Below are 14,154 nucleotides of genomic sequence, written 5' to 3'. Positions count from 1 at the left end.
GATGCTAACAGGTGGGCATTCTGCTTATGCCCCTGATAGAACGAGATCCCATTTTGTCGAGTAGCCTGATAAGGCACAGGGGTCCGGAGCCCTTCTTATATCCGTACCTCCTCCAGACTTCACTCCAGCAAATTTTTACTACTGTAGATGAAATGATCGAGGGGAAAAAGGAGTATCCTGAGAAAAATCCCGTGTTAGATAAAATCTAACTTGGTGCTTTCAAACAGACTCGTAATTAAATCCTGGGTAAATGAAATAGATGTATGAGAAGGCACTGTTGGAGCAACAGTAATGAAGTAATAACAGAAAAATAATGATTGTTAGGTTTTAGCTGAGCAATGAGTCAGACGTGAAAATAAAATAAAAAACGAAATTTTGGGTCAGGTATATTATTCAAGATCTTTATTAATTATTTTTTGTTTCTTCTTTCGAGAGGGTTCCAAGAATTAATCCAGTAAACAGTCTGTAAGAGTAAGCTACGAAGTGTGCACATTCCTATTATTTTACCAGTGTTCAATGTGTCCCTGATTAGTACAACAGCGCAGAATGAATTATAAAATGTAATGCACTCAGCAATTCTCTTCACAGCTCTTATCATGACAATTTCACAACAGCAGGAGCAATGTTGATGAGTTGCTGAAGGGACACATTCTACACAGACATGCCAGTCTGTGGTTTCTTGACGGTCTGTATTCTCACTATTTTCTTCCCATATTCTTGTAATATGACCTCTCCTGGGATCATGACCTAATTCCGGCCATAACTCGTGGAAATAACTATAAGATACTTTGCAACGGCAAGTATTTGAACTAGGAAAGCCATATTGACCACTGAAGCAGCAAACAAGTTTAGCACGGCTGGGATGTGTGACATCACTACTCTAACTCTGGCAAGTTTCAAACATGAATTGCGAGCATTCTATTAATCGTACGACTTCGGAATTTCACAGAAACTAATCTGTACACCTGAGCTAGTATAATCGTTTTCTATCTAAAAAATGCAATTTATAAGTTAACAGGCCTTTAAGGTCAATAACCTGTTAAATTTATACAATTAGGCTGTCCTTGTTAAGGAGATAAGAATCACAGTCTCATCTGCCATCATTAGTCCATACTACTTTTAGCTACCATTTGATTATTGGTCTACTGTCACTAAAGATGGAAATACATAGTTACAAATGTTTTGGGTTGCATTTGCACCACGCTTTATTCATACTATCTTCACTCCGATGAATTTGCCTGGACATAATTGTACGTCATTAGAGGAAACATCAGAACCTGTCCAATGCCTAATTTTTATATGGCTTACATACAAACGTTTTACTGAAATACAACCGACTATTCTAAAAGCATAAGGACAGAAAGAGAGAAACTTGCTAAAGAAAATGCAATGTAGGTTTGAATATGAGCATAAAAAAACTGTCTGAAACTGAAGTAGAAACCGAAAGAGGTAGTAAACATGAGAATCTGCAATGATCACGTAAATATTCACGATAATAATAATAATAATAATAACAATAATAATAATAATAATAATAATAATTTTAATTTCTGCATAATCAGATAATCAGTGAATAATATCAGTGTGATTATGTATTAACAGTAATTTTGTAAGGAGAAAAATTTTAAACCAACTAGATAGAATTAATTCATGATATCACATCTTCACCAGTGTCGTGCAGACTGGCCCACAGCTCAGCACTGCGAGTCCTAATGCACTAGCAGCCCAGCGCACCCAAGACCAACACTGCTTGACGTGGCCACTTCCTAGCCCAGTGCACTGAGCTTCCAAGCAGAGTCCTGCAGACTGGCCCACAACTCAGCACTGCGAGTCCTAATGCATCAGCAGCCCAGCCCAACCAAGACTTACACTGCTTGACGCGGCCGCTTCCTAGCCCAGTGCACTGAGCTTCCAAGCAGAGTCCTGCAGACTGGCCCACAACTCAGCACTGCGAGTCCTAATGCATCAGCAGCCCAGCCCACCCAAGACTTACACTGCTTGACGCGGCCGCTTCCTAGCCCAGTGCACTGAGCTTCCAAGCAGAGTCCTGTAGACTGGCCCACAACTCAGCACTGCGAGTCCTAATGCATCAGCAGCCCAGCGCACCCAAGACTTACACTGCTTGACGCGGCCGCTTCCTAGCCCAGTGCACTGACCTTCCAAGCAGAGTCCTGCAGACTGGCCCACAGCTCAGCACTGCTAGTCCTAATGCATCAGCAGCCCAGCCCACCCAAGACCAACACTGCTTGACGCGGCTGCTTCCTAGCCCAGTGCACAGAGCTTCCAAGCAGAGTCCTGCAGACTGGCCCACAGCTCAGCACTGTGAGTCCTAATGCATCAGCAGCCCAGCCCACCCAAGACTTACACTGCTAGACGCGGCTGCTTCCTAGCCCAGTGCACAGAGCTTCCAAGCAGAGTCCTGCAGACTGGCCCACAGCTCAGCACTGCGAGTCCTAATGCATCAGCAGCCCAGCCCACTCAAGACTTACACTGCTAGACGCGGCCGCTTCCTAGCCCAGTGCACTGAGCTTCCAAGCAGAGTCCTGCAGACTGGCCCACAGCTCAGCACTGCGAGTCCTAATGCATCAGCAGCCCAGCCCACCCAAGACTTACACTGCTTGACGCGGCCGCTTCCTAGCCCAGTGCACAGAGCTTCCAAGCAGAGTCCTGCAGACTGGCCCACAGCTCAGCACTGCGAGTCCTAATGCATCAGCAGCCCAGCCCACCCAAGACCAACACTGCTTGACGCGGCTGCTTCCTAGCCCAGTGCACAGAGCTTCCAAGCAGAGTCCTGCAGACTGGCCCACAGTTCAGCACTGCGAGTCCTAATGCATCAGCAGCCCAGCCCACCCAAGACTTACACTGCTAGACGCGGCCGCTTCCTAGCCCAGTGCACTGAGCTTCCAAGCAGAGTCCTGCAGACTGGCCCACAGCTCAGCACTGCGAGTCCTAATGCATCAGCAGCCCAGCCCACCCAAGACTTACACTGCTTGACGCGGCCGCTTCCTAGCCCAGTGCACTGAGCTTCCAAGCAGAGTCCTGCAGACTGGCCCACAGCTCAGCACTGCGAGTCCTAATGCATCAGCAGCCCAGCCCACCCAAGACTTACACTGCTTGACGCAGCCGCTTCCTAGCCCAGTGCACTGAGCTTCCAAGCAGAGTCCTGCAGACTGGCCCACAGCTCAGCACTGCGAGTCCTAATGCATCAGCAGCCCAGCCCACCCAAGACTTACACTGCTAGACGCGGCCGCTTCCTAGCCCAGTGCACTGAGCTTCCAAGCAGAGTCCTGCAGACTGGCCCACAGCTCAGCATTGCGAGTCCTAATGCATCAGCAGCCCAGCCCACCCAAGACTTACAATGCTTGACGCGGCCGCTTCCTAGCCCAGTGCACTGAGCTTCCAAGCAGAGTCCTGCAGGCTGGCCCACAGCTCAGCACTGCTAGTCCTAATGCACTAGCAGCCCAGCCCACCCAAGACCAACACTGCTTGACGTGGCCGCTTCCTAGCCCAGTGCACTGAGCTTCCAAGCAGAGTCCTGCAGACTGGCCCACAGCTCAGCACTGCGAGTCCTAATGCATCAGCAGCCCAGCCCACCCAAGACCAACACTGCTTGACGCGGCCGCTTCCTAGCCCAGTGCACTGAGCTTCCAAGCAGAGTCCTGCAGACTGGCCCACAGCTCAGCACTGCGAGTCCTAATGCACTAGCAGCCCAGCCCACCCAAGACCAACACTGCTTGAAGCGGCCGCTTCCTAGCCCAGTGCACAGAGCTTCCAAGCAGAGTCCTGCAGACTGGCCCACAACTCAGCACTGCGAGTCCTAATGCATCAGCAGCCCAGCCCACCCAAGACTTACACTGCTTGACGCGGCCGCTTCCTAGCCCAGTGCACTGAGCTTCCAAGCAGAGTCCTGCAGACTGGCCCACAGCTCAGCACTGCGAGTCCTAATGCATCAGCAGCCCAGCCCACCCAAGACCAACACTGCTTGACGCAGCCGCTTCCTAGCCCAGTGCACTGAGCTTCCAAGCAGAGTCCTGCAGACTGGCCCACAGCTCAGCACTGCGAGTCCTAATGCACTAGCAGCCCAGCCCACCCAAGACCAACACTGCTTGACGCGGCCGCTTCCTAGCCCAGTGCACAGAGCTTCCAAGCAGAGTCCTGCAGACTGGCCCACAACTCAGCACTGCGAGTCCTAATGCATCAGCAGCCCAGCCCACCCAAGACTTACACTGCTTGATGCGGCCGCTTCCTAGCCCAGTGCACTGAGCTTCCAAGCAGAGTCCTGCAGACTGGCCCACAGCTCAGCACTGCGAGTCCTAATGCATCAGCAGCCCAGCCCACCCAAGACTTACACTGCTTGATGCGGCCGCTTCCTAGCCCAGTGCACTGAGCTTCCAAGCAGAGTCCTGCAGACTGGCCCACAGCTCAGCACTGCGAGTCCTAATGCATCAGCAGCAGTGGCGTGTGGTGATAAATTATCCTGGTGGTGCACAAATATTTATTATGATTATGATTATCATTATTACACCCTATTATTATTATTATTATTATTATTATTATTATTATTATTATTAGAGTTACTAACTACGACATAACTATTAATATATGTTATATAGATATAGATTTACATAATTTTGTTAGTCAAGAAATTGCATTTCATCAGTTTCCTATGTAGATCCAGTAATAGCAAAGTAAAGTGTTCAATTTCTATGCAGCACACAGTAAATAAGATTCTTTTCTCTATATTGAGTTTTATAACACAGTTCACACGTTCACAAGCATTCGATACGTGTGTCGTCTCATCAGCCTTAACTGCTAAAAAGTCAGCAGCTTCTTTATTTCTTTGAAATCTCATCATGGCATACATCAAAATGGCTTGAAGGACTTCGTTCTGTATAGTGTTTGATGTGCACTTAAACACTGTTCCTTAAGAGTGCGTCTAATTCAGAACTGAAATGGATGAGGCCGAGAAAAATACTAGCGTTTAAAGATAAGCCTCCGTCATTGTGACCTCTTAAAGCCAACTAAAAGCTCCACAAAACCGCACGCACATATCTGTTCTTGGTAACTTTATCATTGTGAAGTTCGACAGTCTCATTGAATCTAATTGTGTCTGTATGTTTGTTTGACCCAAAATTGCTAATTTAACATTATTGTTGAATGTGCAGCTGAAGAATCGTGTTTTTATTTCTTTCATTCATGTGCTTCAAATCAATCATACCTGCAGAACGATAATCAAAATTATTTAGTTACTACGCACAGTCCTAAATTCAAACAGAAAAATAAATAAAAAAACATAACACGTAGCCTACTTGTTTTTGTCAATGAATGTTCGCCGCCAAACAATATACAAGGAAAACAAAATACAGCGTCTTTTATATTGCACCCACTTAGTGTATTTTCGTAAGTCCGAATGTTGAATTTTCTTGCCACTTCTCTATTACTGTTCTTCGTCACTTATCATTTTAATTCCTGTGTACGTCTACCCATCTTCTTTATTTTTATCTTTTCGTGTAAAGTTCTTACAGAAAATTACATATTTAAAAGATTTTGCACACTATTCATTGCAATATTTATGATAGAACGGCCCAACAGCTACTGCAGACAGCTTGAGAACACATCTGAAAGTGCTCCTAACCCCTCCTACGCACACTGTACTGGCTCCCTACCTTGCTCCAGAGCCTGCCAGTGAAACAGTACTACTGCGCATGCTCCAATGGAACAGTGTGCCGCAAGTGTCGAGCGGTAAACGTAAGTCCCAGGCGTCAACAAGACCAGTACACGTGCAGTGTTATTTTTACATAGTATTATAATAAAGAATTATGTCGCTCACATAGTCTACTGCAGCTCATTGATATAAATTAAAAAACATGCGTTATTTGAAGAGGTGGTGCACTGCTCCTGTGCTCCTTAAGAGAAATCGCCACTGATCAGCAGTCCAGCCCACCCAAGACCAACACTGCTTGACGCGGCCGCTTCCTAGCCCAGTGCACTGAGCTTCCAAGCAGAGTCCTGCAGACTGGCCCACAGCTCAGCCCAGCCCACCCAAGACTTACACTGCTTGACGCGGCCGCTTCCTAGCCCAGTGCACTGAGCTTCCAAGCAGAGTCCTGCAGACTGGCCCACAGCTCAGCACTGCTAGTCCTAATGCATCAGCAGCCCAGCCCACCCAAGACCAACACTGCTTCAAGCAGCCGCTTACTATAGCCCATCACTCTGCGGCGTAGCCCGCCGCACTGCTCAGCCTGCACCAGTTGATTGCATTCTGCTTTCCTGCTTGCGCGCATTGGTTGTGTTTTGGCTTGGCATGTTGCATGAGCATACAGTTACAAGCATACCGGACACATTACAAAATTAAATTATTATCCACTGCTGTCGAACAGAGATTTAAAAACTGTTCCCATGGTACTTCTTTAAATTTCCATCCGACTCTGTTATTTTAACTCTCTAGCAGCGATTTTCTCCTTTACTACTACTTCTCTAGAGAGACTGTTTTTTAAATGTATGCTTTCACAGCCCGTGTCTGTGATGAAGGCTTTCCGGGCTGCTATTACACTATCAAAGTTCTTTGATAAAGATCTTTTATTATGTATGTATGTGTATATATAAATAAATAAAATATATGACAGTGTAATGGGGTTTGTTTTATAAAAGTTTCTTTGATAAAAGATCTTTTATAAAATGTTAGTGCAGCTTGTTATCTTTGATAAAAGATTTCTATACCTTGAAATAAATATGGCGGAACGCAAATATAACAGGACTGTTGCTACCACAAAAATTCTGATATCGGAGTATGAAGGAAATAAAATGTTGTAAATAAATAGTTTGTATAACATAATATTAATATTCTATAATAATATTTTGTAATAATTTGTATAACTTTTCAAGTCCTCGCATAGTAGCTGTTTCAATAAGTTCTTATGTATATCTCTCTTATCACGTTTTGCAATCCATGGTTTAAGCCCTGATCACATATTTGTATTGTGATCAGGGGTTTAACTCACAGGCGTTTCTTTTTTAATAACATGCATATTGTAATAATTGAACTAATTGTAGCTAAACAAGCATAATACTGTTCTTCATTCATAGTGTTATAAACTTAACGGTCGGCCTCAGTAGTGTAGTCGGTATAGCACTGGCCTTCAGTGCTCGAGGTTACTCGATCCCAGCCCAGGTCGATGGCATTTAAGTGTGTTTAAATGCGACAGGCTTATGTCAGTAGATTTACTGGCATGTAAAAGAACTCCTGCAGGACAAAACTCCGGCACACCGGCGACGCTGATATACACTTGCGTGTGTCATAAAATAAACCATAATTTAAATTTTTAAACTTAACACGTAAATATTAATATAAACAAATCGTCGGAACACGTAATCACTGTTGTGGCACAAGTATTAGGAGAGCTTGTGTTCCTAAAATCTTTTATAAAAGATTTTATGTAGTGTAATATACAACAAATCCTATCTTTTATCAAAGATCGTTGATAAAATATTGTATCACATTCTTTGTCAAAGAATTTTGATAGTGTAATAGTAGCCTCACAGAGATAGTATTTTCTTTGCGATGTAGGCCTACTATAATTAGACTCATCTTGAAAAACAGAAATCAAAAACGAAAACGTTTGAAACAGTAGTTGACCATTGATCGAACCGCACACACAAGCACAAGCCAGCAAAAACTCAATTCATAAGTAACTGATAGAAGCGGAAACTTGAGCTCGATGCCATCATACAAGCCCACCGCACAAAACCGCTCCTCAAGCAGTCTGCTGGGTGACGTTTGGCGCGTGGCCAGTGGATCAGAGGCTCACTAAATATACCTACCTTTGTGTTGTATTTCCTGTCGTCTTTACCGATTCACATCTATTGTAATATTCACTGAAAATGTGGTAACGGGAGTTGCATAAAACTTTGAACACTATTTATGCTCTTCAATAATGATGTGAAAAATAACTTCTATTCTCAGAAAAAGTAAATAATGTAAAAAAATCGGCATTACGCAACATTTTACTTAGACCGAATACCTTATGAAATAAAAAAAAAAAAAAGACATTTCTTGATACATAATTACACTGTATATTACGCAGCATTACTGTGAAGGAACAGGACTGCGTCAACATTGTCGGGGTTCAACTGGGACCGTCGCTTATTAAGGATAAACCCCGCAGAACTAAAATTTCGTTCTAATGCTGCACTTGATGCCTGTATACATAATATTTTCTGGGCAATCTTGTGAAGTTTTGGATACGTGTTTCCATTTCTTTTCCAATATGTAGCCACATCTTCCATCCTGCAGTTCTGTTTCAAGTATTTGTCCAACTCGTCTTCCTGAATACTGGGCGAACTACCAATATCTGCCCATGAGGAAAACTTCATAGTTTTTGTGGGACTTACAGGTGCGTCGTTTGGTGACTCAGGAGAATTTAGATCTTCGTTCTTTTGCATTCGTGCAATAAGTTGTTTCACCTGTCCAGACAAAAAAATAGGTTTGGTAAATGTATTTGTCTTTCAATTCCAAATATCAATACAAAGGTTTACAAGATGTGTAAAAAACAATTGCTGTTATGGTATATTTTGTGTAATTATGTTTAAAGTGACAATTTTTTAATAGTCCAACTGATATTTCTCTACAAAAATAAAAAAAATTCTAAGGAAACATATTTCATACCTCTGCCATAACTTCTTGTCTCTCATTGTCAGACAACATCCTCAGGTGGCGAAATGGCGCCCATAGAAAAGTTGCCACCTTATGATACATATGAAGGCAAAACTTTTCTTGCATATATTGCTTGAGGCGATTACGCAGTAGTCTGATTTCTGCGTTTTCTCTAGGGGGCTCTTGACTCAAGTGGTCCAGAATTTTCACTTTCCACAGTAACACAAAGTGGATACTGGGGGTTATTTCAATCTCAAATTCTTTCGATGCCTCCATGACGGGCTGTAAAATATATTGCATGTGATTAAGATACCGAAAAATAATACTGTAAAATGTAGTAGCTATTAAAATCTGATACATCTTATCACATGTTCAAAACATGAATTAGAATAAATTTTATTACATAAATTTATGTATTAATTACATAATAAAAAGTATTACTTACCGTAAGTAGGTTAATCAACTCATTCATCAACACAACATCGATTCCACTAATGCGATGGAACTCGTTCTCCTCGACGAGCTTGTCACACAGTGCCTGGTATTGACACTGTATGGACAACAACATCATCAACCGGGTATTCCATCGAGTTTCATTCGATTGTTCTAATGTTTTTCCCAAATAGTTGATTAGACCACTTTGCTTGGCATAGGATACTAAATCTTTCGATTGTGCCATGAGTTCATTAATTTGAGGGCAATTCTCAGTTAGGAACTGTGGCTTAAAGGCATTTCGTAAAACGGTGTTGAGCAAGTGACAGGAACAATTTAGTCGTGTATAATCAGCAGCCCGCAGACTATGTTCGAACCCTGATCTGTTGTAAGGCTACATCTTTCACAACGTTTTCGGTGATACCCAAAGACAGAAATCGTCTCAATAACTCTTTTCTTATGTTTTCTCCTGTTTTTCGTTCGTCCGGGAAACATGTGGTAAAGATGACGCGCGTTTTGAGGTTCCAGTCAAGGAAATAGGAAACTGTGCACGTTAAGTAATGATTCTTTTTTGCTGTACATGTCCACATGTCCGTTGTTAAAGCAGCTTCACCATGAGTCATGCGGTTGATAACTTCGAGCATGATTGAATCCCTCAACATCTTCGCTTTCTCCACCGTATGTCGGGACACAGTTGTCGAATGGGGGATGGCATGTTTAGCACTCACTTTACCAAACGCAGCTCCAGTGTTTATTAACGTCTGTGCAAGATTGAGGAAACCTTCGCCGTTAACTGTCCCAAATGACCTCAAATCCCTGGCACACATTTCTCGACAATCAGCTCCTGCGACGGTTTGGGAACACATTTCCCATAGTCACCCCGAGCTTCGTAATATGCAACGCACGGATGATGGGAAATATGTGAGGTCCCTGTTACGCCCTTTGTATGAGCATATAGTTCCCCGCATATTGAGCAACAAACAAAATTGACTGTATTTCCAGTACTGTCGATCACAGGTTTAAAAACAGTCCAAATGGCACTTTTTAAATTTACATCTGGCTCTGCTGTTTTGAACTCTCCAGCAGCGAGTTTCTCTTTCACTTTTTTTTCTAGAGAGACTGTCTTTTCTTTTCGATACACCACTACTTGAACTCATTATAAAAACAACAAATAAAGAACTCAACAAAAATGTTTTAAATAGTAATTTGGTGTTGATTGAACAGTGTACACAAGAACAAACCCGCTCGAACGCAAATAAGTAACTGATTACAGACGAGACTTGGGTCTACAGCACATATACGTTATGCGTGGTGCAGTGACGGGCTTGTTTCGTTCGAGGCTGTGAAGCCAGTGCATCTAGTAATGAGGCAGCCCGCGGGCTGGAGTCTGGCATAAGCATACAGTTTCCAGCATACCGGACAACAATCAAAAATTCAATTATTTTCCACTGCTGTCAAACACAGATTTAAAAACTGACCCAGTGGTACTTTTTAATTTCCGTCCTGCTCAGTTGTTTTAAACTTTCTAGTACGATTTTCTCCTTCACTACTTTTCTCTAGAGACTGTATTTTCTTTGCGATGCACTATTATTTGGGCTCATCTTGAAAAACAAAAATCACAATCTAAAACAAAAACGTTTGAAACAGTAGATGATCGTTGACCGAACCTCATAGAATAGAATAGAATAGAATGGAATAGAATGTCTTATTTTCGCTGGCAGAGTTAAGGCCTTTCGGCCTTCTCTTCCACTCAACCAGCCTTAATCAATACAATACAATACATATTTAAATTACGAATAATTACACTACACTTAAAAGATTCTCCAGCAATATTCTTCAGTTAAGTTTTAATGACTAGTAATGTTTATTTAAATTTAGGTAAACCTATAACCCCCTCAAACCTAAATTTATATTAAAAAAAAAAAATTGAAAAAAAAAAAAAAACAGGTCACATAATCGTTCTGGGGATCCAAAATTCCCAAATCAAATCTTCACAGAAAATCAAAATTTGGGGACAATTTTGACCCCTGGGGCCCCAAAATTTTAAATTTTATTTTTAATTCAGGTATAGAAATGTTTCAAAAATAATATTCTTCATTTCTATCACACTGAATTTTTCAAAACATATAAAAGTATGGAAGACATTCCAAAAAGGAAAAAAAAAACAATGTACACTATAATGTACACCAGGCCTGAAGGGGATAAGATAAAGTAATAACTTAATTTATGAGCTAATTTAATTCAATCAATTATAATTAAGTCGAGATAGCTAGTAAAATGATGAGAGTTAATTTAATATAAGGTTACTAGAACTATGTTATAGGGAGAAAAAATATAAATCTAAAATATATTTATATAATGAGAATATTAATGTAATGAAATTTGACCATTAGAGGTTTTGTATTCTATTTAGAGAAATTAATGATAATAATAAGAATGGACAGATGTTAGTTTCATTATAAGTAACAAATATTAAATTAATCTGTTAAGTACGAAGTTACGTAATTTTGACCTAAATGAAGTTATTGTCCAACAACCCCTTACATCACTTGGAAGTGAGTTCCAATTTCTAGCAACCGAAACTGTATAGGATGAAGAATATAAAGATGTCTTGTGGTAGGGTATAATGAGTAAATTGTTATGATGAGACCTGGTACTTAGCTGATGATATGTGGATAAATTTTGATGTTATTGTTATGTTCGTAACTGCAGAGGTTATATCAGCGTTGCTGGATGTGCCGGAATTTTTTCCAGCAGGAGTTCTTTTACATGCCAGTAAATCTACTGACATGGCATTTAAGTGTGCTTAAATGCCATCGACCTGGCCCGGGATCGAACCCGCAACCTTGGGCATAGAAGGCCAGCACTATACCAACTCGCCAACCAGGTCGAGGATAAATTTTGAAAACGAGAAGTCAAATAGACTGGGGTAGCGGTGCGCAGAATTTGAAATAAGAGAATAAGAGAATGCAGGTGTTTGGATGAGCTTCAGGGCTTCCACCGCGTTGTCTTGGTGTTAATGGCTGACGTTTCCACCGCTGTGTTGTGGCCATCTTCAGAGCAGTTGTTGGATAAGGAAATAGTCTGCCAGCTCTTATATATATAGTAGTCTCGATGGGGGGAGTACTTGCTGTGATAGGTCGTAAGTTCTCCTTCTGGCATCTGCTTGGTCCTATGTGGTCCAATCTGGTTGGAGTCTGTGTGAAGGGGAGTATTCATATTAAATACTGGCCCTCATAAGGTCCGAAAGAGTGACTTTGATACCGTGCCCGATGTCCGGATGAAGGGGGGCGCCGCGTACATGTGGAGACCTGGCATCTCGTTCCTAAGTATGATCTTGGAATAGATTCCCCATGAGTTGCTGAGTTTTAACCCCTCATCCTTGTTGATGTTGTTGGGATGTTGCTTGATGTGGAAGACTTCTTTAACCAGTCTTCTGTATAAGTTTTCTTCGAGGGGTTACAACTCAGCAACTCATGGGGAAGTCTATTCCAAGATCATACTTAGGAACGAGAAGCCAGGTCTCCACATGTACGCTGCACCTCCCCTTTATCCGGACATCGGGCACGGTCTCAAGGTCACTCTTTCGGACTTTATGAGGGCCAGTATTTAATATGAATACTCCGCTTCATACAGACCTCAACTGGATTGGACAACGTAGGACCAATCAGATGCCAGAAGGAGAACCTACGACCTATCACAGCAAGTACTCCCCCCCATCGAGACTACTACTACTACTACTACTACTACTACTACTACTACTACTACGATGGCATCATAGCCCAAAGTCGAGCCTTAGCCTCCTCAATTTTCTTCCTCCAACTGTCCCTGTCCTGTGCTAATCTCCTCCAGGCAGTTGTTCCGAGATAGTCCTGAGAATCGATCGTTACTGCGTCTATCCATCTATTTTTGGGTCTTCTAATTGGTCTTTTACCATGTATTTTCCCTTCTAAGATCTTCTTTGGTATTCTATTCCCTTCCATCCGATAGACATGTCTGGCCCATTCAAGCCTCCTTAATTTGATGAAAGTAACAATATCAAAACTTCTATATAATTTATATAGCTCGTTATTGTAACGTATTCTACACTGCATATTTTCTTGCACTGGCCCAAAAATTCTTCTGAGTATTTTGCGTTCAAATATACCTAGTTTAGCTTCTGTCTCCTTAGATAATGTCCAAGTTTCGCTTGCATAACAGAGAATACATCTAATAATTGTTTTGTATATTTTAAGTTTTGTTTCCTTGTGCACACAGATTTCAATATTGCGCTTAATGCAAAATAGGCCTTATTGGCTGCAGTGATTCGACTCTGTACTTCAATTAATTCGTTATTGTTACTTGTCATTACTGTTCCAAGATATTTAAACTTCTCAGTTTCTTCAAACATGTTTATCGTCAGATTAGGAGGGTTGTATATATTCTGTTCATTTCTTATTTGTGTCATCCGTTTGGTTTTACTTGCATTAATCTGCAACCTGATTTTAGCGACTCCTTGTTCCAGGTCTTTATACACTTCTTCTATTGCTGTCAACGACTGTCCCATAACATCCAAGTCATCTGCGTATCCTACTATTTGAACGCTTTTGTAAACTAAAGTGCTGTTAGGATCTATACCTGTCTGTGTTATCACCCAATGTAAAGCAAGATTGAAGAGCATTGGTGCTAGAGCATCCCCTTGTTTCAGCCCATTATCAATATTAAATTGTTCTGTTGAACCACCATATATCTTCACTTGAGCCTTGGTTTCTGCCATGGTCATCTTGACGAGTCTGATTATCTTTGGATGTATCCCTTGATGAATTATAATTTTATATAATCCTTGTCTATTAATGCTGTCATAAGCTGTTCTGAAATCTACAAACAAATGGTATCAGTTGAGATTATACTCCCAGAACTTTTCTGTCATGCCTTTAACAGTGTAAATTTGATCTATCCCATCGAGACTACTATATATATAAGAGCTGGCAGACTATTTCCTTATCCAACAACTGCTCTGAAGATGGCCACAACACAGCGGTCGAAACGTCAGCCAATAACACCAAGACAACGCAGTAGAAGCCCTGAAG

At 41.9% G+C, this 14,154-nt stretch overlaps 1 protein-coding gene and 1 long non-coding RNA gene across 5 annotated transcripts in view; one reads left to right on the top strand and one right to left on the bottom strand.

Moving 5' to 3' along the window:
- Creld (Cysteine rich with EGF like domains) overlaps positions 1–14,154 on the bottom strand; it is an 88,718-nt gene that overhangs the window by 11,423 nt on the left and 63,141 nt on the right. Inside the window, exon 8 of one of the 4 annotated variants that reach the window (XM_069836674.1) lies at positions 1,771–4,477. The exons of the other annotated variants lie outside the window; for them this stretch is intronic. Coding sequence (XP_069692775.1) covers positions 4,473–4,477 — 5 coding nt within the window. The 3' untranslated portion in view covers positions 1,771–4,472. Of the gene's footprint in view, positions 1–1,770; positions 4,478–14,154 lie in introns of those variants that run through there. 4 annotated transcript variants of the gene reach the window in all.
- Positions 1–14,154, top strand: part of LOC138707367 (uncharacterized) — a 38,713-nt gene that overhangs the window by 17,990 nt on the left and 6,569 nt on the right. The gene's annotated exons all lie outside the window — the stretch shown is intronic.

This window comes from Periplaneta americana, chromosome 10, assembly GCF_040183065.1.
Source record: "Periplaneta americana isolate PAMFEO1 chromosome 10, P.americana_PAMFEO1_priV1, whole genome shotgun sequence".
Taxonomy (NCBI): Eukaryota; Metazoa; Arthropoda; class Insecta; order Blattodea; family Blattidae; genus Periplaneta; species Periplaneta americana.
The sequence above is the reverse complement of the archived record's forward strand: the minus strand, read 5'-3'. Positions and strand labels throughout refer to the sequence as shown.